This window comes from Oryx dammah, unplaced genomic scaffold (genome assembly GCF_014754425.2).
Source record: "Oryx dammah isolate SB20612 unplaced genomic scaffold, SCBI_Odam_1.1 HiC_scaffold_14, whole genome shotgun sequence".
Lineage (NCBI taxonomy): Eukaryota > Metazoa > Chordata > Mammalia > Artiodactyla > Bovidae > Oryx > Oryx dammah.
In genome coordinates, this window is record NW_024070198.1 from 48,712,698 (window position 1) to 48,737,948 (window position 25,251).

A 25,251-nucleotide genomic window follows, 5' to 3' on the forward strand; every position below is an offset into this window, starting at 1 on the left:
TTCCTTACTTTAGGATATCTGGTTTTCTTTAGCTAACAATAATCTTTGGGTGTTCAGACTACCTGACCTTTTTGCTGTAAAATGTCTATGTAACCTGGCTCCTCCCCTGGCTTGCTCAGAACAGTTCTCTCAAGATCAGTTGAGATGTTGTCTCCTGGGCCTGAAGTCCTAAAAATTTCTGCCTAATAAGACTTAACTCTCAACTTGTAGGAGAGGTGTACTTTTTCAGTTGACAGTGTTATCAGTATCAATCACTCCATCTTAGCAGACTGCTGCCAGCTTTGCAGGAGCAATCTGTCCATGTCCCTTAGCACTGATCAAAATGTTGAGGAAGCTTTTAAGACACTTTCTCCTAAAGTTCCATTCAAATGCTTCTGGATTCAGCTAAAAGTGTAGGCTGATCTCTGTTATCTGTGTTAGCGTCACTTGAGTTGGACTCAAAAATACTCAAAAACCACTCCAAAGCTAAAGCAAACACTCCCTCCAGGGGTCAAGATTCCATTTCCTGGCCTTTCAGCCAAGCTCTGCAGGTCAGTCAGGGAAAACTCTGATCTCAAGATCTCAGTGAAGCCAAGACTATTTCGACCCACGTGCTCAGGGAGTGCACCTTTCCCAACACAGCTGATAAAAAATGAATAAGACCTAATCGGCGGACCCTTTCTGAACACATGAAAGTGTTCTGCTCTGGCTCTTGGGAAAACGGGATTTGCAGGGGCAGCTTCCGAACAGCAATCTCTCTGCCACGCACTGGATTCCTCTGCAGCTGGGAAGGATCTTTTCCCTTCTCCACATGCACTTTAGGTGAATTCAAGCACCCTTCAAACAAAGAGTGGATGGACTTCCTACAAAGCTCTGGAATGGGTGCATGATGGAGAAGGTTCAGGTCGGTTCAGTTCAGTTCAGTTCAGTCGGTCAGTTGTGTCCAACTCTTTGGGACCCCATGAATCGCAGCACGCCAGGCCTCCCTGTCCATCACCAACTCTCGGAGTTCACTCAGACTCGCGTCCATCGAGTCAGGGATACCATCCAGGCATCTCATCCTCTGTCGTCCCCTTCTCCTCCTGCCCCCAATCCCTCCCAGCATCAGAGTCTTTTCCAATGAGTCAACTCTTCGCATGAGGTGGCCAAAGTACTGGAGCTTCAGTCTCAGCATCATTCCCTCCAAAGAAATCCCAGGGCTGATATGACATGTAGTCTCAAGGGGGCATCATACAACATCTGGAGCAAATCCAAATGATGGGAAAAAAGAGCAAACTGTTGCAGTAAAAAGGAAAAAAAGGGCATGAGTTTTTTTTCTTTAACTCCCCTTGTGACTCAGACTAAAGAATCGGCTGCAATGCGGGAGACCTGGGCTCGATCCTGGGTTGGGAAGATCCCCTGGAGAAGAGAATGGGTACCTACTCCAGTATTCTGGCCTAGAGAATTTCATGGACAGAGGAGCCTGACAGGCTACAGTCCATGGGGTTGCAAAGAGTTGGACAGGACTTAAAGACTTTCACTTTTCCTGAGAATAAAGAAGATAAAGAGAACAGTGAGTAGGCCTGAACATTACTAGTTATTATTATTGTTTTTTTACTTTAACTGCTTCTAACTCTGCATGTCTATAACTAAGTTTGCTTTTCTGCCCCTTAACTCTGCAGGAGTTACACTTCATACCTATTTCCTTTGACTCCATGCTAAACACATGCTGTATCTGGTGTTTACCCTCACGACACCCTTCCCCGTGTAGTTACTTATCAGAAAGAAGGCTGCAGCGCCACAGAACTGACAGATGCAGTTGCTGGGTTGCTGGCACCAGCCTGTGACTGTCTTTGAGACAATACAAGAGGAAGTAATCAAGATTCTAACAGCTTTGTTTGTCATCACTGATTCCTGACTGTGAGCCCTCATCTTATATAAGCCCCTAGACTCCTCGTGATGCAAAGGGCTGACTCATTGGAAAAGACGGATGCTGGGAAAGATTGAGGGCAGGAGGAGAAGGGGGTGACAGAGGATGAGAGAGATGGGTGGATGGCATCACCAACTCAATGGACATGAGTTTGAGCAAGCTCCGGGAGACAGTGAAAGATAGGGAAGCCTGGTGCGCTGCAATCCATGGGCTCACAAAGAGCTGGACGTGGCTGAGATACTGAACAGGATTCCCCGTGGAGGGGGGACGCAGTTCTGGAGGCATGAGCCTGCGTCTTCCCCTCTCAGCCAGGTGAGAATTAAAGCCACCTTTGTATTTCCTCCAAACTCTCTCTCTGTATTTTTCATTTGGCTTCCGTGGGCAGAGAAGGCCAAGATTTTGGCCAGCAACAAACTAGCATGTCAAAGTGATCACCATGGATGAGTTTACATGGTGAGACTGCTTTGCATTTTCTAGAATGCTTAACCAACTCCCATTAATTTGATAATAGAAAACAACTTTTTAAAAGTAAGAGAAAAGGTTAGATGCAGGCTAATATCTGAACTGGAAAGGAAGCTCCCAGTGGCTGAAGGATAACCTTCTCTGGGTTCGTAATTTTACGTGATGCAAAGAGAAAGCCAGAACCGATCCTGGGGAAAGATAAAAGACTCTGCAGAAAGTGCCATAAAAACTTAATGACTGAATTCTGAAACAGGGACCACGAGACCTTCAAAATCAACTGCCAGCATAACCGGGAGAATTGTGCTCTCCTCTCCTGCTCAGGGATGTATAGGCTAGACTCTCCTATAGGTGGGTGCCCAGGGCCCGCCCATCTTAGTTACTTGCTGTCGCCTCCAGCTTGCGCTTGTGAGGAGGGTCTTCGATGATCCTGTTGAGGTCCCCGCGGTTCCTCAAGTCCATCGGCTTCTCCCAGACGGACAACTGCATTGTCGGGTTGAAGAAGAAAACTCGGTCATCGCCCGTCCAGACCACACACCTGTGCAAATCAAGGACCCGCTCTTAGTCTCCCTCAAAGGCACTCATCAAAAGACCATAGTGTGTGTTCTAAGTCGATCAGTTGTGTGTGATTCTCTGTGATGCTATGACCTGTAGCCCGCCAGGCTCCTCTGTCCATGGGATTCTCCAGGCAGGAATGCTGGAGTGGGTTGCCATGCCCTCCTCCAGGGGAACTTCCTGACCCAGGGATCAAACCCGAGTCTCTTACGTTTCCTGCATTTGCAGACAGGTTAGTGCAGGCGTGCGTCCAAACCCAAAATGCCCTTTGGGGCTGAAATCCACACATTCACAAAAGTAATATTTTACAAAGTATGAATAATAATAATAATGTCTGGCTTTTCAGGGTGATTCTCAGATGCTTCTCATACATTCTCTCATTTGATTCACAGGCAGACAGCGACCTGACCTTCCTTTTACTGGTAAGGACAGCAAAATTCAGAGAAGTGAGAGGCTTAGCTGGGTCCCAGGAGCTCTGAGCTCCTCCCGAAGGCCAGCTCTCCTTTCAGCTGGATTCCCACTCTGGCCCTGGGTCCAAGGACCAGGTAACACAGACCTCGGTTCCCAGGAAACTCCCCTAATTGGACGTTGACTGAGCAGCAGGGTTCATGGAGCCACACGGAGGCCACAGCTCATCGCTCTCCAGCTGAGAACCAGCAACCCGGCTGCTGGAATCAGCAACCTCAGCCCCGCTGAGGTGTCCCGCTTTGTTTTCAGAAGAGCGAAGAATTAGCTTTGCATTTTCACATGGAGCAAACTAAAATTTCCAAAAGGAATAATATGCAATTTTAAGACTTCATGTCTGTGAAAGGTTATCAGAGAGAAGGAAAGATTGCAAAGGAGAAATAATGAAGAAAAGAAAAACAAAGGAAAGGACGAGCTCCCTTCCCGAGGAATGAGTCTGCAATGTGGGAACGCACACAGCAGTTCAGACCTGGCCTCAGTGCGTCCCAGCAACACAGCCGGTCGAGGTCACCAGAGCGGCCTCAGGCTGTCCTGTGACCAGTCTCGTGATGGTGCAGAGAAATGAGATCTGTCCTGCCTCTGGTCTGGCCCTTCCAGAAGATTCTTCTTGGGTTAGGCCTCTCCCCTCCAGGGACCTCAGCATCCTACAGTGACCTCTGCACGCCTGGCCACACTCAGCACGTGTTCTTAGCACCACGAGTAGCCCACCAGGGTTATCTGAGCCCCACGGGGTGGGATGGGGGCTGGTCTGCCTTGGGTGAGGGCAGGCTGCTTACAGCTTCAGCTGGATCAGAATGCAGGCGATGTGAAGTAAGAAGCCAGCAGACCCGCAGCAGTGCAGAGGGTGAAGCCCAGTCCTGGGCACCCTCTCACACGGAGGGCATCAATCAGGCTTGTCTGCTGCACACAGGGGGCTGGTCACTGCCCACACACAGGCTTCTAAAGCCTTCTTTGTCCAGGCTGCAGCTGGAAAAATATCTCCAAGACCAAAGCTCCTGGCAGCGAGTAAGTTGGTTTGTGACAGTCGGGATGATATCTTTTCACTGTTTGACTGCACTTGGCCTGTGTGGGAAAGTCTAGATGCATCTTTGACTCGCTGCATCCCTGTCTATCTATTTAAAAATTTAGGAGCTGCTGTGTGGCCCCTGGGGCCCCTGACGGCACCTGCAGTACAATGAACCTCTAGAGCAGATACACCTGACAGGCACAGCTGTTCTGGCAGGAAGTCACCCCGTGCCCAGCACCCTCCACCCACACGTGCACACGCACACACTCCCACTTGCGCGCACACACACACATGCATTGACACAAACACAGGCATACACACGTGTGTGCACACACACACATCCACACACATCCATACACTTTTGTGCATAAAGGCACACGTGCACACACACACGCACATGCATGCATTGGCACGTGGCATACACACGTGTGTGTGCACACACACATCCACACACATCCATACACTCTTGTGCATAAAGGCACACGCACACACGTGCACGCACGCATGCACACGCATGCATTGGCACATGGCATATACACTTGTGTGTGCACACACACATCCACACACATGCACACACACTTGTGCATAAAGGCACGTGCACACACGTGCACACATGCACGCACACGCATGCATTGGCACACGGCATATACACTTGTGTGTGCACACACATGAATACACACTTGTGCATAAATGCACATACACTCACACGTGTGCACCCACACATGCATTCACACACATACACATACACGTGTGCACGCACACACAAGCACACCAGTGATTGGGCACCACAGCCCCACCCCCAGCGGCCTCAGCGTCATGACTGACTGGTGTGTTCCCTCTAGAGTCACTGGGGGGGGACTCGGGGGGGCACTCAGGAGCCCAGGGGCCTGGAGCCCTGCCTTCCAGGAGGAGGGCTCTGCCTCTGCATGTCTCAGCACCTCAAGCAGTGATCTCACTGCTGTGGACTCAGTGACCTCATTTATAAAAGCAGATTGGTGAGCGCAGGTCTAGTCCCAGACGATTTCTTAAGCCCCTTCTAACTTCCATTCCATCTTCTGTTTTTTTCTGTTAATTCTCCACTTTGGTCCAGGACCCCAGGCGTGGTCACATTAATGCCCTTCAGTGAGGATCAACCTTATGGGCAGGGACGCCATCCCCGGCTCCTGAGCTAGTCCGTCCTGGGCTCTGGGCAGCTGTGCTCAGAGGTCCACTACTGCACAGAGACCATGCCTGCCCTGGGATTGCTTCCCCTAGCAGCCCAGTGGGGTCAAGGGCATAGGTGATTGGCCTCCTGCCGAGACCACATCCTTTTAGCCCAGCCCTTGCCCCTACCACCACATCCCCGGCCCCCCGCCCGCCTTCCTCTGCTCCTTCCCTTGAAACCACTCCTCAGTATGTCCGAGCACTGGGAGCACTGTCCAAAGTGCTCCTTCTGGGGACCCTGACCCAGGACAGAGCCTAAAGGGGAGGAAGGACGGAGTAGAATCTACACTCCCAGGAGCGTTTCTCACAGTGAGAGGCAGGCGGTGTCTGTGCAGGACGCGCACCCTCACCTCCTCCCTAAGGACCTCACTTCAGGGTTCTCAAAGACGGGACCTGGTCCCACCAAACTCAGCACCATCACGGCTACAGCGACTGAAGGACCCGGGGAGTGATGAGTTCACTGAGAAAGTGGGTCAGCGAGGATCTGCCCATGTGGGAAAGTCTGGGGGGTGTGCATCCACCCCCAGGGGATGGGACACTTTAGCCCGAATTACCGAGTGGCCAGCAGCCTCGATCACAGAGGCACGGAGGGGCTCATGTTCCCGTGGGCACAGAGTGGGTGTGCAGAGGTAGCCCCCTGCCAGCACCCAAAAGGCTGTGTGAGGCCAGCCTCAGCAAACCCCAGTCTCCCCACTGGCTCTGGGAGGTGTCCTGGGGTCCTGGAGCCGTGATTCTCCCTGGCCTGAGAAAGTTCTGGTTAACACGTGAAGTGGGGGGCCTGGGGAATAAGAAGCAGCTGGAAGCAGGTGAGTGATGCTGTCGCAGTCCCTGGTGGAGTGGGGGGCCCTGAGCCGTGCTCCTGGTGGGCTAACAGTGGAGGGGTTTCAGCCTCCAGCCCCGGTAGCTGCTGACAGCCGTCACCTCTCCGGATGCTGGCTGAGGGCAGACCACGCACCTGGGCAGGTATCCTTCCCGAGAAGTGGATACACTCAGACGCAAAGACACGTGGGCTCCAAAAGGTCCTCCTGACGGGAGGCCCAGTCTGACTCAGGTTATCCTCCCACTGAGCTCCTGGGCTCCTTGTCCTCTGGCTCCAAGCCCAGCTGTTAAGAAAGAAGCTTCACGTCGACCGGAATTGACTTGGTTCTCCCCAGATGGGGGGCTGTAGGTTTGCCGCCTCTGGGACGCGCGGATTCCGTCAGCACCGGGAGCCGTGTGGACAGATGGTCACACCACACCCTCCTCTCGGAAAGACCCAGTGCCTGGACCGCCGTGCGGGGAGCAGCCCCAACCCCCACTGCCACCACCACCAGCCTCTCCAGTGACGGGAGAGTGGAGCCAGTTAGAGCCTTAATGGAGGATTATTACCCCGGAGACAGAGGCGTGACAATTAGCATGCACACGCTCCTGTCCAGAATGCAGAGCCCACCTCCTGTGCCACAGGGACGCCTGTGGAACTGAAGCAAAGAGCTGGCAGCAGGTAAACAAACGTGATCCCCCAGGAGAAAGCCGCCCACTGGTCACGCCTGGTCTCCACTGGCCCAAGCCAGCTGTACAATGCAGAATTAATTCCATGTATCGTTTATGCACATTTTAAGCAATACATATACATTCCTCTGGCTTAATCACAATGTATAATTTCTGGATGGCTGCCATGTTCCCTCTCCTCTTTAACTGTCCCCAAATCCCAGAGGGTACAATTAGCGTGCCAGAGTTAGTTAAGTCTGGTGCAAAACATCTAGACTTAGCCGCCCTAGAGCACAAAGGCCCGTTTCAGCAAATGGACATGGGGACTGCTGGCTTGCCGCACAAAACGATCCCCCCAAGGCCTTCCCACAGCACAGCCCAGTGTCCACAGCTCTGCAAGGGGGAAGATGCTTCCGCTTCTCCCTCCAAACGTCCAGCTCAGCCCAGCGGGGGAGGGCTCCGAGCCTCACCCCCTCTCCTGCACACGGGAAGACACACCTGGGTCCCTCTCTCCTCCGGGCCCTTGTCCCCGAGTGCGCTGCCCCAGGAGCTTCGTCCTGTCTGCAGGGTGGACCCGCGTGCCCTGGGCCACAGCCACAGGGCTGAAGTCTCTGACCCCAGAAGGCAGCACCTCTGTGTCCTTTGTGCTCTGCCCCTTCCCCGTCCCGCCCACCTTTGTCCTGGGAGGACCGAGCAGCCCCGGCCCCACGGGGCAGGTCGGGTGAGGCACTGTGGGGCCCGCGGATGCGAAGATTCAGGGGAAAGAGGGTGGAAACGGCTCTCCCCTCTTCCTCCTGGGACATGGTGGTTTATGCTCAGAAATGCTTATCTGCTTATGGCCTCATTCTCCACGGAGCTCCTGGGCTTCCGAGCGACCTCTGATGTGAGAGCAAGCCTCCCGTGGGCAGGAAGTGGAGCAAACGCCTTCTGGGTCACTCCATCTGGACCACGGGCCGGGGTGTCCAGGGGCACTTGCCTTCTCGGACAGTCACGGTGCCACCTACTCTGCTGTGACCTCCGTCAGAGTCCAGCTTCGTCACGGCAAGGGCCTCTGACCGCAGGCACCCCCGAGCACCGGCTGCCCTGCCCGGCCTTATGAGGGCCAGGGCGGGGGGCCCTGCAGGAGCAGGCCTGGAGCTGGGCCAGCGGGGGCCTCCGCAGAGAGGCCGCCCGTGCGGGGGCGAACAGGCAGATCTGAGACGTGAGAGGGGCTCAGCACGCGGCCGAGACATGTGGACGCTAGTGCCGTGCATGCCTCCCAGCTCCTTGGCAGCCTTGCCTGCACCTCGGGTCACCCCAGCTTCCGACAGCACCCGGGGGCCTGCGGGGTCCCGGGGCTCACGTCTCGCACCTGGTCCCCTGCCCCCATCTCCCTGCCTCACGGGCAGGGAGACACCCCCCGCGGGTTCCTCCTTCAAGAGCTAAAGGCAGCAGGCGCCCGCGCATTCTCCGTCTGGGTGAACTCTCACACGCGTGGGGGACTTTGGGCGTCCTGGCCTGTAGAGGACTGGCCGGCGCGGACGCGCGTGGAGGAACCGGCCGCCCCCGCGCCTGGAGGATCTCTTTGCTTCCTGAGAACCTGGGCGGCTCGAGCTGACGACCGGCCCAGCCCGTGGACAGGAGGCTGGTGGGTGCTTTGAGCTCACTCGGTGCAGCAGGTGCGGCCCCCAGGCCAGAGGAGCCCCTCCTGGAGGCAGACTGCTGTCATCCCAGGATGTGCTGTCCCCAAGGTTCCGTCAGACCACGCCGCACGCCGCCGCTCCCAGCTGGGAAGCGGGGAGGCCACAGAAGCCGAGGCTGGCGCTGCCCCCGCACCCCGGCTCCCCACCCCCTGCAAGATCCTGGTTCCTCTGGCACTTTTCAGGGCACACACGGACCCAACCTCCCAGGCGTAGGGGTGTTTGAACGCCGGTACCCTTTATCCTGGAATGCTTTACCCCGGAGGCCAGGCAGCCTTGCTCAGGTGGCACTGAGTCAGGGAGGCTCGGAGAGAGGCGAGCAGAGATGAGAAACATGCCCGGGCTCAGCCGGCGGGCCCAACGCCGCTCAGAAAGCTGCAGGCATGGTGCCTCCTGCAGCCCCGCCGCCCACTTCCCCGAGAGAGGACAGCTCCCCACTCAGCCGACACTCAGGCTGGAAGGCTCATCAGTGATTCATCCAGACCGAGGACCCCAGGATCCCACAGAGCATTCTGCCCTCGAACACAGCGTCACTGAGAAGTTGAAACTGCAGCCTCCACAGTTAGAAGTCTCTAGGGCTCAAGGTCAGGTCTCCTGCCCAGTTATAACCCCCGGGACAGCATCGGTACCGTGTGACAGGGTCACACACCTCGCCGAATTCACTGCAACCCCTCATGTGATTTGCAGTCAAATGTGCTTGCCTTAGAAACACACGCGAGAGAGTTTGGTTCCAGAAGACCCCAGACAGCATCTCTGGCATCATAAAAAAAAATAATAGTTTAAGTCTGTGTTGTTGTCCCCCGTTCAGTTCCTGGCACCAAGCTCCTGAAACCCTTTTAATTAGCTGAGCCACTGGGGCGTGGTTTTTACTCCTGAGGAGCGCCCCCGACCTCACGTGAGTTCAGGCTGACGACATGGCGACTGACGTGCCTCCATGTGTGACCGTGGAGGGTGGGGACTCATCCCAGGAAGACCGACTGCGTGATCAGAGGGTTGGTTTTCTGGCCCTACCCCCAGCCTCCAGGAGCGGGGGGGCAGGTCTAGTAATGAAGCATTCAGAAAGCTTCCTTTGGGTTCAGAGGGCTGCAGGGTGCTGACCTTGCTGACGTCCTGGCGGGGTGGCAGCCCCAGGAGGGCGTGAGGCCCGGAGACCCCCGCCCTGCGGCCTGCCCTTGCCTCTCGGCTATCCAGCTGTCCCTGGGCTGCACCCTGTATAATACAGACGTCATCACAAGTGAATCACTCTCCTAAGTCCTGTGAGTCGTTCTAGCAAATTTTCAAACCTGACGGGAGGTTGTGGGAGCCCAGGACTCGCAATCAGCTGGGGAAACGTGCAGGGGCAGGGGACTGGGACTCAGCCCTCGGCCCGTGGGGTCTGCGCTAGCCCAGGAGCTGGCATCAGACCCGACTTGAAGGGCAGGACGCTCTCAGCCCTGGAAACACGTATCGTTAGGTGTCACCATGGGGGCCCCAGACCTGTGAGGCGCCCCCGGCTCACCGAGCACTAGAGCTGAAGGGTGGGAGGCCCTTGGGTGCCCGTGACACCGACCTCTGAGCAGAGAAGGAGAGGGGGCCCCGTCTGTCCAGTTAGGAGCAGGGCTTCCTGCGGTAAGCAGGTGGCCAGGGCAGGACAGATGCAGGGATCCACTCAGGACATCACACAGGGCAGACCAGGGACCGCGGGCGGCTGCCGCTGCTGCCTCGACGGCACCTTAAGTGGCTCTGTTCCAGTTCTCTAAATTAGCTGTTCCTCCCAGCCGTATCCTGCAGTCTAATCTGCAAGCTTTAAAACTAATTTTACTATAATAACCTTTTTTTTTCTGATTCTAAATTACTCCATTATAAAAGGACATTTTTGAAAACCAGAGTCGGCGGCTCCCTCGCGGAGGGCGCTTTGAGTGTGGAGACGCAGAGAACGGGAATCCTCACAGGGCAGCCACAAAGAGCAGGCATGTCTTTAATTAACAGCTCCTCGGTTATGCTTTTCCTGGAGTCCACGGAAAGGCCTTTGAAGTGCAAGGCGTGCCGCCGTCTCTCCAGACACGGCCTTGCTCAGATCAATACACAATGGCCTTCCTACTTTAATGGATATTTGCAAATATATTGGAGCAGGATAACTTATCACTTAAATGCTATTTTTCTTTTGGCAGATGGTGACAACAGTGTGGAACTCTACCCGCCAGGAGCTGCAAATTGCTTTGTGTAAAACAGCGTTACCCACAGGGCATGCATTTCTCATTGGTGGAGACAACAAGCGCTGGGTCTGCCGGGGCTGTCTCCCCAGCCCCCAGGCGCGGGCTGTCTTACCAGGGGGATCCCGGCACCGGGGTGGAGGCCACGGGCCTCGTGCCTTTGGGCGTGCTACCCTCGCTGGTCACCAGGATCGACGGAGGCTCCTGTGAATAGAGAGCAGGAAAGCACTTTAAAACAAATTGAAACACTCCTCTTCAATTAGAGGCAACCGAGTCAAGACTAACTAGTCTCCTGCAGACAGACCTGCCCACAGCGGCTGTTAGGCAACGACCGGCTCAGCAGAGCCAGCGCGCGGGCCTGGGGGTCACGTGAGCCTTTAGAATTCACGGCACAACTGACGGTGTTGAGTGACCTAGACTAGGGCCTCCCTGTAATTATCCCAAATTGGCTTCGCTGCCTGCTTCTGCAGAGACAGACACAGGCAGAGCAGCTGAGAGATCGCTTCTGAACACCCCAGTGTCCAGGGGCAGAAACCCCCCTGGACTCATCTCTGGAAACAGGCTCACGGGGCCACCGAGCCCAGCCTCCAGTGGCAGAAACCCTCCAAGCAGCGAGGGCCCCGGGAGTCTGGGCCGTCCCTGGCAGGCAGGGGAAGTGACAAGCCTGTGTCCTTGCAGGATCCTGTCACTCCAAGGACGCCCCCCCCTTTCTGGAGTGTCCACGTGGGGCATAGTTCACGGCCCGTTTCACAGGGTGCGGCTGCCTGTGATGCACAGTGGGGCCTCTGTCTTCATGTAGAAAAGAATGTCTGAACATGACATCCCCTAGAAGAAAATGAAGATTTATTTCCTAAAGTTTAAAAACAAAAAACCAAAACTACAGCTAGGACACCTGACCCATTGCTTATTATGGATAGAATCTGGACAGAATTAAAAGTTTTTTTGTGATCAGAAAACATAGGCAGTTATAACACCAACATAAATGTGAATCCAAGATTCAGATTGACTTCTTTAGCTGCGCAGATATACAAGAGACATTGGATTTTGTTAAACAAAGGGAACGTGAAAAGCGAAAGTGTTAGTCACTCAGTTGTGTCCAGCTCTTTGTGACCCCATAGATGGTAGCCCGCCAGGCTCACCTGTCCACGGGATTCTCCAGGCAAGAATACTGGAGTGGGTAGTCATCCCCTTCTCCAGGGGGTCTACCCCACCCACAGACTGAACCCAGGTCTCCCGCGTTGCCGGCAGACGCTTTACCGTCTGAGCTGCCAGGGAGGCCCTTAGACAAGAGGAAACAGAACCAGACTCCTAAAGGCGGAACTGAAAAATTACCACGAGAAAATCGTTTTAGGAAGTCAGTGCTGTCTCAAAGTTTGAGCGGCTCGAAGAGGAAAAACGGGAGAAGGCAACGGCAGCCCACTCCAGTGCTCTCGCCTGGAAAACCCCACAGGCGGAGGAGCCTGGCGGGCTGCAGTCCATGGGGTTGTGAAGAGTCGGACACGACTGAAGCGACTTAGCAGCAGCAGCAGCAGCAAGAGAAAAATGAAACCACGGTGAGCACAATAAATTCTAGTGGCAAGAAAACATTGCTTTCCTTTTACTGCCTGTTTTCATTATTTTAATCTCAAATTTAGAATAATATAACAAGGACTGCATTTTCTTTCTCTCGAAAAATCGGTAAGATTACAAGGTCCTAGTGCATTATTCCAAACAGCAACCAGATTCCGAGCTGACAATGTTCAGTTCAGTTCAGTTCAGTTCAGTCGCTCAGTCATGTCTGACTCTTTGCGGCCCCGTGAACTGCAGCACGCCAGGCTTCCCTGTCCATCACCATCTCCTGGTCCACTCAAACCCATGTCCGTTGGGCAACTAAAGCTCTAGATTCATTTAGAAAAAATTAAATGTCATCCTGAAAGCTGAGAAACTTTTTCTACCACCATCCGTGTCAGCGCTCTATGTAGTGTAGGTAAGGACATGGTTAGCCGGTTGTCGGAATGATCAAACACCCAGGACACCGAGGCTCCCCGCCCTGTGGGGCACTGCTGGTGGGTGGCTGCACAAGGACAGGGCCATTGCAGCAAAAGCCCAGATGCTTGTCCAGGGGCCCCCAAGGGCCACCTTGGGACCACAGCTCATTCCCACCTCCCAGCTTCCTCTCGAACAGTTGTTAGCGAGGGAAGTGCTGGGTCATGCCAGCACTGAGACGTAAGATTCAAACATAAAGTTAAAAGATCACCAGGGGCTATAAACCCCAAAGAAGTCGCTTAAAGCTAGTAAAATCACAGGCAGTGACATGAGACCTCCTCCTAGCAGGGCCCACATCACCAGGAATGAACGGCCAGTGTCAGCAGAGCGGGCCAGAGGATGAGCAGGGAGGCCTGGGATACAAAGGTCAGCGGACCAGGTCCAGAGTGGCCCCTGGGAATCGCATTCATTAAACGTTAGACAAGTAAGATCCAGGACTTGAGGGGTGGTCTCTTTCACACTCGACCATCCTGGTATCTTACTGGGGTCTGCCTGGTGCCCTTCATTGGTTGTGACAGGTAATTACACGGAATAAATGGTTTGTAATTTATATGATTATTCCTAAATTCACGAACCACTTTTTTTTTTTAGAATTTTGGGGTAGTAGAAAATGTCTCAGTTTCCTATGAGAAAATAAGTTCAGGATAAATAATGAACATAACAGGGTGTATTCAGAAACAGTCGTGTTAAAAATATAAGGGTATGTTGAGACCAGAGTTTATATTACTAATCCAATTAGGAAAACGAGGGGAGATTTTCATTACGAAGCTAATTGAACAATGGAACCCAATGAGGGGCCTCTGAGTAGAAGATTCCCCTTGATAATTTTTTCAGGGAAATACGGTGGGACATGATTTGTGATAGAGACTAACACTTAAATTCGGCGATGCTGGGATTCTCCAGCTAATTACCAAGGTCGTCTTCTGGTGCAGCACGCTGGCTATGATTTCTTGTTGGTGATAAAGATGGCTAATCATGGCATAAAATTCCCCTCCGCACTGAAGTAATAAAAGTGAATTAGACGCACAGAGTGCAGAGATAAAGACAGAAGTTAAAGCAGAAGAAAGACGATCTGTTTAATAAATATGTGATTCTGGCACGGATGTTCATCTCATAGAGAGAAATCCTTCATCGGGAAGCAAGAGATTAATTTGCTCTATTGTTCGCGATTCATTTACACCATCTAGCCTCAGCACTAATGATGGCGAGGATGGTGGGGAGCACAGGTGAGGGTGCCCAGGGACGCCGCTAATGGGGGACGGGCAGGACAACCGCAGGGACGGGGGTACCTACCAGGCCGAGGTAGAGACAAGGCTGATAACAGCATAGGAAGAGAGGATGTTCACACAATACTGGGGCAGACCAGAGGCCACCGGGGTGTCGGACGGATCAGACCAGAGGCCGCCAGGGTGTCCGACGGATCAGACCAGAGGCCACCGGGGTGTCGGACAGATCAGACCAGAGGCCGCCAGGGTATCCGATGGATCAGACCAGAGGCCAACCAATGGATCAGACCAGAGGCCGCCAGGGTGTCCGACGGATCAGACCAGAGGCCGCCAGGGTGTCCGATGGATCAGACCAGAGGCCAACTGATGGATCAGACCAGAGGCCGCCAGGGTGTCTGACGGTCAGAGCATGTTATGTGCCATTTGTGACTTTCAAAGGCAGCAGTAAAAGTTGATTTCTTGGTTATTCATGGGAAAGGAAATGCATTCAACACGTTCTCGGTCAATCTATAAAATGCCGCTTTATCAGGAAGGACTTGAGATTCTGTGTTCAGAAAACACAGGCTTGCATTGGTTTTCCTGTAACAGTGAAACTAAGTGCAGATTACAGCTTCACCCAATGGGTGTCCACTGCACAGACTGGCCGCCTGTGTGTACTCGCCTTCTGAGATGGGGGGCAGTACATGTGAGAATCCTGGGTTACCACCCAAGCCCCTCCGAGCAGAGCCTGCCAGTGAGCTCTGGACTGGACACAGATGGGAAGGCCAGGCTGCTCCTGCTTGGCTCCCAGGCGCCCCTTCCTTATGCTGGTTTCTGCAGCGGTCCAGCTGGCAGTGGCCTGGTACCGCAGAGGGGACTGCCAAGTGTCACTGCTGAGCGTCAGGTGGGAAATGGGGAGAAGGGTGTGCGGGCCCCCATGGCCCCCAGCCGGGGGTTTTGCATCTTGCAGCCACCAACCTTGTCCTCTCCATCCTCCGCTGGGCTCTTCCTCTCTGCGTGCAGCACCAGGGCTGGTGGGCGGGGCGCCCGGCTGCGCTCTCTGCTTTTATCTGTGGGACCAAAACAACCATCGTTAGCATCCACTTGTCACATCAGTTTGTAAATCTGGAAAGGGACAAAGAGCGGCCTCGGGAATTCCAAGTGGTGGCGCACACAGTGTGTCTCGCAGGAGGCTGTGCCATCCGCGCTGCTGACAGAGCCTCCACTGGGGCTTTGTGTCCACTGGCCATGAAGCGGTTGGCCACGCACGCTGGAATGGGCCATGTGGGCCACGATGGACAGGACCCAGGCCTCTTCCACAAGGACCAGGGGCCAGTGTGGTGACTGAGCCAGCAGGCTCTATCAGCGCCTGTGACGGGCCAACCTGGCCCCCAGTCCCGAGCAGGAACGGGGGTCCACGCTAGCCACACCCTGGTTACCACTGTTCTCGGTCACTGACACAGGCTCTGGCTCAATGGGCAGCCCTCTCAGAGCTTCCACTGTGCAGACAGTAACTGCCTGATGGAGGAGGTGGAAAGTGCCAAAAGCCTGAGGCTGGATTTGAAAACAGTTAGGCTCCATCTTATTCTAAGACACTGTGTAGCCTCAGACGTCTGTAGGCAGTGACAGGCGGCAAGGTTAACCACGCAGTTAGGACCAAGGATGAGTGGAAACTCCAAGCCACCCAGCCACAAACCAGCCTCACAAAGAGATACATCCACCGAGGGGACCCTGGAAGGGTCCAGAAGGGGTTGCGTGACCTGGAACTCCATCTGTGCAACACGTCTGGGAGGATCCCGGGGTGGTTCCTGCCCAGCAGGATGGAGGAAGGAAGGACACAGGGGATCAATGTGTGTGTGCGTGCGCATACATGTGCGTGCGTGCACGTGTGTGCATACGTGTGTGCACGCATACATGTGCATGTTCATAAGTGTGCATGTGCATATATATACATGTGCGTGTGCGTGTGCATATGTGTGCCTGTGTGTGTGTGTGCGTGCATGTGTGCATATATATATGTACGTGCGTGTGTGAGCGTGCTTGGGCTTGGCTCCCGTGTGGAGCCCGGCCGTGGTAGCCACAGTGACATCAATATCCACCCGCTAGTGGCTGCAGAGCTGGGTCCGGGCTCCGGGGCAGCCTCTCCTGGGCCCTGGGTGAGGAAGCACCTCCCTGCGGACACTAACAGCTGATCTCAGAGCTGCCTCTGGGCCCTCAGGCCGGCTCTGGACCGCGACCAAACATCTAGTCCACACAGAGGAACTTCGCCTGGACAACACAAAAGCAGGTGGGAGCCAGCCATGAGGCCTGGCCTCCGTCTGTCACAGGCAGGGCTGGATATACAGAGGTGCCCTTGAGCACAGCCAGGCCCCTTGTCCATGATGTCACTCTGAAGGTAAGCCAGGCCTGTGGGCTCTGCCCCAGGGCCAGCTGGCTCTGCCCCAGGGCCAGCTGGCTGGTCCTGGCTGCTTGGGAGCCTTGAGCTTAGGCTGGGGGCAAACAGACCAAGTGTGGACCCCAGACCTCGTGGGCCTCCTGCTCCCCTCGCGTCTCCACACCAAGTGTGTCTGGAGCCTAGACCGCACTCTCCATTTGCACAAGGGCGGCCAGTGCCAACCATTCACCTCCCAGGCCGCTGGGACCACCACCCAGAGACCTGCCTCGGGCCTGGAGACACCACCTACGGGGCCATTTCACCCCCAGACTGGGGGAATGAGCTCCCAGCCCTTCACTGAACCATAAACCCAGTCTGAGTCAATAGACCACATTTCACACCATGCTCCCCCCTGGAGGGCAGTAGGGCTTTACTTCATCATCCTTCATGGTGATGAGCAGAGCCCCCCGGGCAGCTTCCAGAACCTGTGAGAATGAGCCCCTCCGCCAAAGCCCGCTTCTTGTCGAGACGCAAAGGGCTGTGTGGGGCCGGAGGCTGGCTCCAGATGGGACGGTCCTGACCACCCACTTCCTGTGTCTGTGAAACAGATCACGCCACCCACAAAAGACAGAGGAGCCGATAGAGGCGGGTGATGCAGGAAGATGGTCCCTAACTGGGTGACACCCAAGCTCTGCTTGAAGAATCAGAGGAAGAGACGAGAGCAGCCCGAGAAAAGAGTCCCACGGGGAGGGTTTCATCGTGAAGTCCCACGGCTGTGTCCCCCACCTGTTCTGCTGTGGTGGGACTGCATGCTCGAGTTAACGTAGGCCTCATGAATGCCCACGGCAGGGCCACCCGGCCCCTACTGCCTCCCAGGCTGCTTACTGCTCTCCTCCACGTGGGGACCCTTCAGGGCCGCAGACCCCAGAGCTCTACCCCCTGGCAGCTCCCAGCTACAAGATGTTCCTCTGCAGGTGGAGAGAACCATAAAGCCCCACTGGGTCAGCAGTAGATTCTCAGTGCCCTGGCCCCAGGCCTCCCACAGGCGCTGACAGATAACGCAGGCAAGAGTCAGGGAGCCTCAGCTTCAGCTCAGGCCCCGATCCCACCGGCCACAGGCTCTGAGCAAGGCGGGGGCTGGTTTGCAGGAGGCATCCAGAGGGCAGCCCTGGAACCCAGAGGTTCTCGCTGCTGCAGCTGAGGAACAGAGTGGGGAGCTGGAGCCCAGGGTGGGCGGACGGGGGTTGCAATGATGTCTGGATGCGGGTGACGTCGGAAAGACGTCTGCACCAGGCAGAAATGTGCAAGCGCCTGTGTTGGGGGGTCCGCCGAGGAGACAGCTGTGGAAAGCAGCATCGGAGACCCCACCAGAGCAGCTCTCCTGAGGAAAGGAGCCGGGAACACGGCGCCCTGCCTTGCCCTAGAGATCTAAGCTGGAGAACCTCCCCAGAGCCTCCCAAAGGACCTGGGGCCCTAGACCCCTGCTCTGCAAAGAAGGTCAGAGAGCAGGAAGCAGCTGAATGCCCCCAAGCCCCCCCAGCAAGGCCCCAGGAAGGAAGAGGAGAGCTTAAACTTGCAAGGAGGTGGAACGGTCTGGTTACAAGCCTAGGCTCCGGTTTCTAACTGCAGGGCCGGGCAGCTTCCAGGGGCCTGAGGCATGAGCAGCACCGAGCAGATGGCTGTTCACCACCTAAGCACGTGGTCTGGGCTCCTTCCCAGACTGCAGGGGTTGTTCCAGGATGGGGGTGTGTGCTGACACGGGGGGAGAGGGGTTGGGGGCGCTCCAGAGAGAAAACAAAGTGATCAGGTATCCCTGAAATGTGAGGAGCAGATTCTTGTCTCAGGCCAATAACGCATGCTGTAAAAAACGTGCAAGGAAGCTGATAGCATCCACGCTCGTCACAACGCCATTCTCGATGACAGCAGTCTTGCTTACGCGAGTTCCCTCATTACCCGAGAAAACATTCTTTTTTTCATTTATTGAAAACACTTGATCCCTGTAAAGAAATTGGTTCGTCAAGTCCAGCATTTGGGCTGCATGCCTGGCGTTGGTCACAGGATGGCTTCTTCAAGAAGACAGTCCTGATCACCACTCTAAAGCCTCCTCGCTGCATAACTGGGCTGGGGCCCAGAGCCCCCTGTTAATCCTGCGTCTCCCCATTCATCCTGGAAGGGCTGATGTGACGGCTCCCCAAGGGCCACTCCGGGCCCTCAGACCTGCTTCACCCCATTGCACTTCAACCTCTGCACAAACCCTATCGTGTTGCCATCAAACACCCCCTCAGGTGCCAAAGGAAACTAGTTTATGGAGGGAAATGAGCAAGTCATAAGACCCTGACGCGCTTAGGGGTGCCCACGATACATTTCCACACGGTGAGGGAGGCAGGGTGGTCTACTGATCCAGCTCGGCTCTGAGGTTTGAAGAGCTCTCAGACAGTCTGCAGTTTGCTTTTCCTCCCAGCAGGGCTGAGCAACAGGAAGGCCCGGGCAGGCTGCATGGAAGCCAGGAAGGAGAAAGGGTGCCTGTGAGAACCGCCACGAGAGGCACACACGTTCAGTCCTTGTACGGAACCCAGCACAGCCCTGGCTGCACGTGGGGACAAGCGGGGGAGACACGTGAGAAGTGAGCACCCCCCAGCATGCTGCAGGGGGTCTTCCCTGGCAGTCCAGTGGCTGAGACTCTGTGCTTCCAATGCAGGGGACTCCAGTTTGATCCCTGCCTGGGGACTTAAGATCTTATATGCCACATGGCTAGGCCCAAAGATCAGAAGAAAAAAAAAAAAAAGACCTTTTTTAAAAAGAATGAAACAAAAAGAAATAACGCTGTGGGAGTTGATGAGGGTGAAGCCGGGGGATACACAATAGCCCTGGGAAGGGGGACAGCGGCAGTAACTTTTCCATTCCTTCTCGTGGGCAAGACAGCTCAGCAGTCGATCAACCTCGCCTCCCTGAAAGAAGAGCCAGGTGGGCTCCCTGTGCCCTCACCTGAGCTCGGGGGCCACCAGCACGTCACCTGTTGCTCAGGAGTCCCCTCGAAGCCACCTGTTCCCTTAGGACCAGAGACGTAAGGACTCAGAGGTGTCTGCCTAGAGTCAGGTCTCAGACCAAAGACGGCTGACTGATGTCAGCAGCGGGGCAGTGATGCAGCTGGCACCTCAGCCGAGGCTGCTTCTACTGGATAAAGCACAAGGAGTCTTCCAAACATTTAAAGATTGCTCTTTTAATTTCTGAAATGAAGAAACACTGCAGACAAGTCAAAATTGTCTAACTTACCAAAAATATATGAAAGTATGTCAGCCTCTTCTAATTCAAAAGGTGATTCTGAACTTGAACCTCATTTTAATCCAACACACTTTGTCCTCTCTTGGTCTGTTTCCTCAAATGTGTGTGTGTGTGAGTCACTCAGCCGTGCCTGACTCTTTGTGACCCCATGGACTATAGCCCACCAGGCTCCTCTGTCCATGGGATTCTCCAGGCAAGAATACTGGAGTGGGGTGCCATTTCCTCCTCCAGAGTCTTCCTGAGCCAGGGATGGAATCGGTCTCCGCATTGCTGCCCCATTCTGGGATTCTGAAAGTCAGCAGGACATCTGGGACTGTCTGCGGAATGTCACAAGAAACAGAAGATGCCAACTGGGAGCTTGGTTTCCTGCTGGAGAGAAGGGAAGTAGATTGACTCCAAGGAGGAGAACGAAGGAGACAATTGACCTTTTCCGTCCTGAAAACCAAGAGTGACTTCTGATGGGTTGTTCCCTGGGAACCAGCCTCCTCTGACCCATTTGCAATCAGTGGGGAATCTCCCTTAGACCGAGGGGGGCCCTGATCTACAGACGGTCTGTGCTGCACAACCCTGGCAGTGACTTCCTGGGGGTGCCCGTGAAGTTGCAGGGGCACCAGGATGGCTTGAGTTCCCTGGTTGTTGCAGAAACGGGCCTTGGTGGGAAGGCTGACAAAGCCTGTCCACACCACTAACCCCCACGTGCACACTGGCCTCCGCCTGCAGAGTTGTAAGCGATAGACTGGTCCCTGCAGCAGGGGTGTGCTTGGAAACAGGGGTGACCACCACTCCTGGAGAAGTGCAGGACGTGGGGTGCCAGACGGCAATCCCGGCATCACGGGGCCCCAGCTTTCGTGTTTGCCACAATCTAGAGACGCCACTTCCACACACGGGTGTTCTCACTTCCGAACACCAGCGGAACATCACCCACTCAGGGAAACGTCTTGAGGAGAATAATGAGCGGAGTTCTAATCCTGTCTCCCTGTAACCATCATCTTAAAAATAATTTCTGCAATGCTTGAGCAGAGTGAAAACAATCACCCCATTTTATACCAAAGTAACTCAGACAAGAGAAGCTGTTTTCCAGGTTGCAAAATAAACCACTGGGGAGGGCCAAAATTATTTGCCAATTTTAGAGACATTGGACTCCTTTGAAGAATGTGATAATAAAATAAAGGAAGAGATGTGAGTCGTGCTGAAGAAGCTAAAAGGGACACACTCAGGTCTGCTGTATGTGGTCCCGAAAGAGGCTGGAGGGGCACTGACCCTCAGACCTCCCCCTCCATAAAAACCACGGCCCCTGGGAACCTGGCCGAAGTCCAGCTTTACTGCTCCCCAGGTGGCACCTTAGCAAGAGCTGCAGGCCCTGGGGGACCCACAGAGGCAGGAGAGACACAGAGAGATCCCAGGGACGGAGAGCCGGCCAACAGGAGTGCCATGGGGGGAGGGCAGTGTGCTGGGCTGGCCAGTGCGAGGGCGGGGGCTGCAGGCGGACAGAAGGAGCATGTCCCTCCAGCCCCCTTGTTCCTCCAAGCTGCCTCCTTGGGAGCCCTGAGGGTTTCCTGGCTCGGACTCTGGAAGGAGGTGGCGAAGGCTGAACTCCTGGGGTCCTGTCTTCCAGGGCAGACTTCCGGGCTGCCGTCAGCGTGGCCGGGCGCAGACCTGGCCAAGGCCAGGGTCCCGGGGATCCCGTCCTCCTCTTCCTTTCCTCAGGCCCACATAATGGGGTCACCACAGAGAGGCCGATACAGCCAGAGACCTGAGGCTGCGAGTCAAATGCCAGGGGCCCTGGGAGCCTAGCTGGGTATGTCCATTACCAACACGGTCAGCGGACAGGAGGGCGTCTCACCGCCTCACTGAGGACACAGCAGTTGAGCAAACTGCGGGCCATGCGCCCGTGACAAGGGTCCCGGCAGGGGCTGCGGGTTGTCAGTTTTCTCCAAGAGCCCGGAGCAAACTGGGGGTAAAGGACAGACACGGGCCAGCAGAAGCGCCCCTGAGTGATGTGCTCAAGCCGGCTCAGGGGCCAGCAGGGTGGCCTGAGGCCAGGACCCCAGGCTCTGGAGAGAGCCGAGGCCACAAAGGTCAGTGGATGCGGCCTGCGGCTGCGGGAACCCACTTCAGGCTCACAAACGCTCCGCCCCGCAGCAAAGGCTGGCCAAGGCCTCCTCGCCTCTGCTGTAACTGAAGATCATTTTCAGGTAAGTGGCAAATCATTTCTGAGTCCTCTTGCATTTTTCATAGGCGGTGATTTCTCAGAGTTGACAAGCTGCAGAGAGAATTCATTTTCCAACCCGTTAGTAACACCCTGGGTTTCCCTTTGCAGGAACAAAGGGTTTTAAAACACTCAGGAGAACTTAGCTTCCTCCACAGAAAGGGTCACAACACTGCCACGTGGCCCCACCCCCGTAACCGGAATTTCCTCTCCCACAGAGTGGCCACACAGAGCCTGTCTCCATTCCCCAGGCCCCAGCCAGGACCCCAGACCAGCGCTTCTGGATCCTGCCACTGGCCTGGCTGATTTACCAGGGGTCTGATGTCACCAGTGGACAGAAGGGCGTGGACAGGACAGGCCGTTCTCAGCAGACTCCTAGAGCCTGAGGCACCTGGCGCTCTCGTGAAGACAGGCCGCCTTAGACCATGGGCAGCCACGTTACACGAAGGCGATGGTGCCCCACTCCAGTACTCTTGCCTGGAAAATCCCATGGACGGAGGAGCCTGGTGGGCTGCAGTCCATGGGGTCACAAAGAGTCGGACACGACTGAGAGACTTCCATGTCCCTTTTCACTTTCATGCATTGGAGAAGGAAATGGCAACCCACTCCAGTGTTCTTGCCTGGAGAATCCCAGGGACGGGGGAGCCTGGTGGGCTGCTGTCTATGGGGTTGCACAAGGTCAGACACGACTGAAGCGACTTAGCAGCAGCAGCCACGTTACATGATGGCATCACCGACTCGACGGGCATGAGTTCGAGCAAACTCCGGGAGTTGGTGATGGACAGGGAGGCCTGGCGTGCTGCAGTCCACGGGGTCACAAGGAGTCAGACACAACTGAGTGACTGAACTGACTAAGCCACGTTAGAATGGAGATGAGCTGTTGGACGTTGATGGCCAGCCCACTCCTGCCCCGTTTAAGGGCGCAGCATCTACCTCACCGGGACACGTGTCTCCTGGCACCGAGGGAACGTCAGGGCTGGGACGGAGGCTGGCTCCATGCTGTGCCCACCCAGAGAGCTGCGCCTGAGGTCCCCAGGCAGCGCCAACCCCAGAGAGCAGGCCCAGAGGAAGTTGGCACCCGGGACAGTGTGGTCCAGGGATGCCTTAGAGGACTGGCCACCCAGCCCACCCCCCTGACCTCGGTTGTGTATTCAGTGGATGAATGGATGACGGAGCTGCAAGGACTCCAAGGACAGGTGCCATTCCAAATGAATGCTCAAAGTTCTGATTGTCATCATTCCTAAGTGGGGCTATCAGAGGCAAAACAGACGTGTGAAATGCGACAATTTCTCTACGAGATGAAAAATCTTCTGTGCACTTCATCAGACGTGTGGTGAGCCAGGTACGGCCTCCCCGCAGACGCGGCCCAGGAGAAGACGAGACGGTTGGGTAGAGGTGGAGGTGGGGCGGGAGAGGGGATGGGGGGAAGACTGAGAGACGCCCCTGCAGGCTGCACACGGTCCCTCAGAACACGTTTCTCCAGCCCAGGTAGAGCGTGTGGCAAAAGGGCAGCATTCAACCTTTTCCAAAAAGCGTAAATCCATTTCACAGTCCCAGGCTGAATTGCTTCAGCAATGCCCACCTTTCAAGGCAGCAGGGGAATTACAAGCGCTGAGAGACAGAAAGCATCCGCCCACCCCTGCACCTCGCCCTGGGGATGCCAGGGAGCACCCGCCCGGCAGTGAGTGCACCCCCCGCGCGGGCGTCACGGGTATCACAGGGAGGCTGGCCCTGCGGGCACCCCGGGACTCCAGCCGGTGCAGGGCTCAGGCACCACCCACCCGAGAGGCAGCGGTGTGCCCCCAGCGCACACACAGGTGCACGCTCACACATAGACACGCACATGGGACAGACGACTGCTTTGTTGATCTTTCAGCCGCCACAGAAGTTAAACGCATTACACAGAAACCCTCTGCTTAGTTAGCTTACTGTCTGGTCTACATGCGCCAGGAGGGAATGGGGAAAAAAAAAACACACATGTGCAGAAAGTGAAATGACTTTTTCTAAAGCTGACATCAAAAATAAGTTATCTGTGCTATAAAAACTGTTCATCCTACACATCGCTTTCACAAACCGCAATTAGCCTCCAATTAAATTAATTAATTAAAAAGAAAAACGTGGCTGCATCTTTGGAAAGTGTGTTGGGGTGTGTCGTTTCCCCTCTTCTGGCTGCAAGGCCACTGGATCCTCCCCTGCTTGGGCAGTGACACCTGTGGGCAGGCCAGGGGCAGAGGCGTGCTGGGCCCCACATCCAGCAAGCCTCCCGAGGCTGCCGCTGGTAGCCACTCCGGGACTGGCGCTGAGCAGTGGGCTTGGGACCAGGGTCAGCGGGTGGGCAGGCAAAAGGCGGGAGGGAGGGGTCCCGGGACAGCACGACGCCCGACATCTCCCGCCTCCACTGAGGTCTGGCGTCCCGAGGCACACGCCGGTCCTTCCCGTCTCCAGTGAGGCTGGCGCGCCTCGTGGCCCCCGAGCCCGTCTGCGGCAGTTCACACTCTGTTCCCGCTGCTCTGTGCCTCCAACAACACGACCGGGCACGCTGCTGTGTTTTATCTAAGCAGGCCCTACCGTCCCGGGCAGTTATTAAATCTCTTTCCGCTCTTTCATCCTGAGGCTTTTCCTAGCTGCCTCACGTGTTCCGTGAGCTTTAATAACCGCGGCTCCCACAGAGGCCTGAGGTCACAGGGGAGGGGGTCTAACTTAATGGAGTCAAAATGGGTAAACAGGACGCCCCCTAGGCCCCCCGGCCGGTGTAGACCTCGGTCATCTCTGGGCCCCTGAGAACGCTGCCTCCTGCCTCTGCACACTGAGCCTCCCTGTTTTAATGGGAGGATGGATTTCAGGGCGAGTCTCCCACGCAGGTGCAGGAAACGAGAAAGCCCCCTGGCTGAGGCCCTCAACATGGTCTCAGACTAGGATGACGAGGTCTGAGGGTGACTGGCTCTCGCGTCAGCTGAGCTTCGACAGACTCAATGAGGAGTGTCTCAGGACTCCCAGGGGCTCCTCTAGGGGCCCCTCAGGGCGGAGTGTGGTTCCAGGCGGGGCTCCCCCACCCTGTGGAACAGGACCCCTTGCCGTGGGGGGACTGGCCTTGGTTGAGAACCTGGGGGTGGCCCCCCAGACTTGTGGTCTCTGCCACCGGGGGCCCCGGGAAGCACAGGGCTCGGGCAGCCTCCCTGCCCCGCTAGACCTGTGGTCTCCGCCACCCGGGGCCCCGGGAAGCATGTGGCTCGGGCAGCCTC

At 55.6% G+C, this 25,251-nt stretch overlaps 1 protein-coding gene across 1 annotated transcript in view; it reads right to left on the minus strand.

Moving 5' to 3' along the window:
• TCERG1L (transcription elongation regulator 1 like) overlaps positions 1-25,251 on the minus strand; it is a 201,501-nt gene that overhangs the window by 57,520 nt on the left and 118,730 nt on the right. The window contains exons 5-7 of the mRNA XM_040254814.1: positions 15,123-15,214; positions 11,030-11,118; positions 2,731-2,885 (exon numbers count right to left, since the gene is read on the minus strand). Coding sequence (XP_040110748.1) covers positions 2,731-2,885; positions 11,030-11,118; positions 15,123-15,214 — 336 coding nt within the window. The remainder of the gene's footprint in view (positions 1-2,730; positions 2,886-11,029; positions 11,119-15,122; positions 15,215-25,251) is intronic.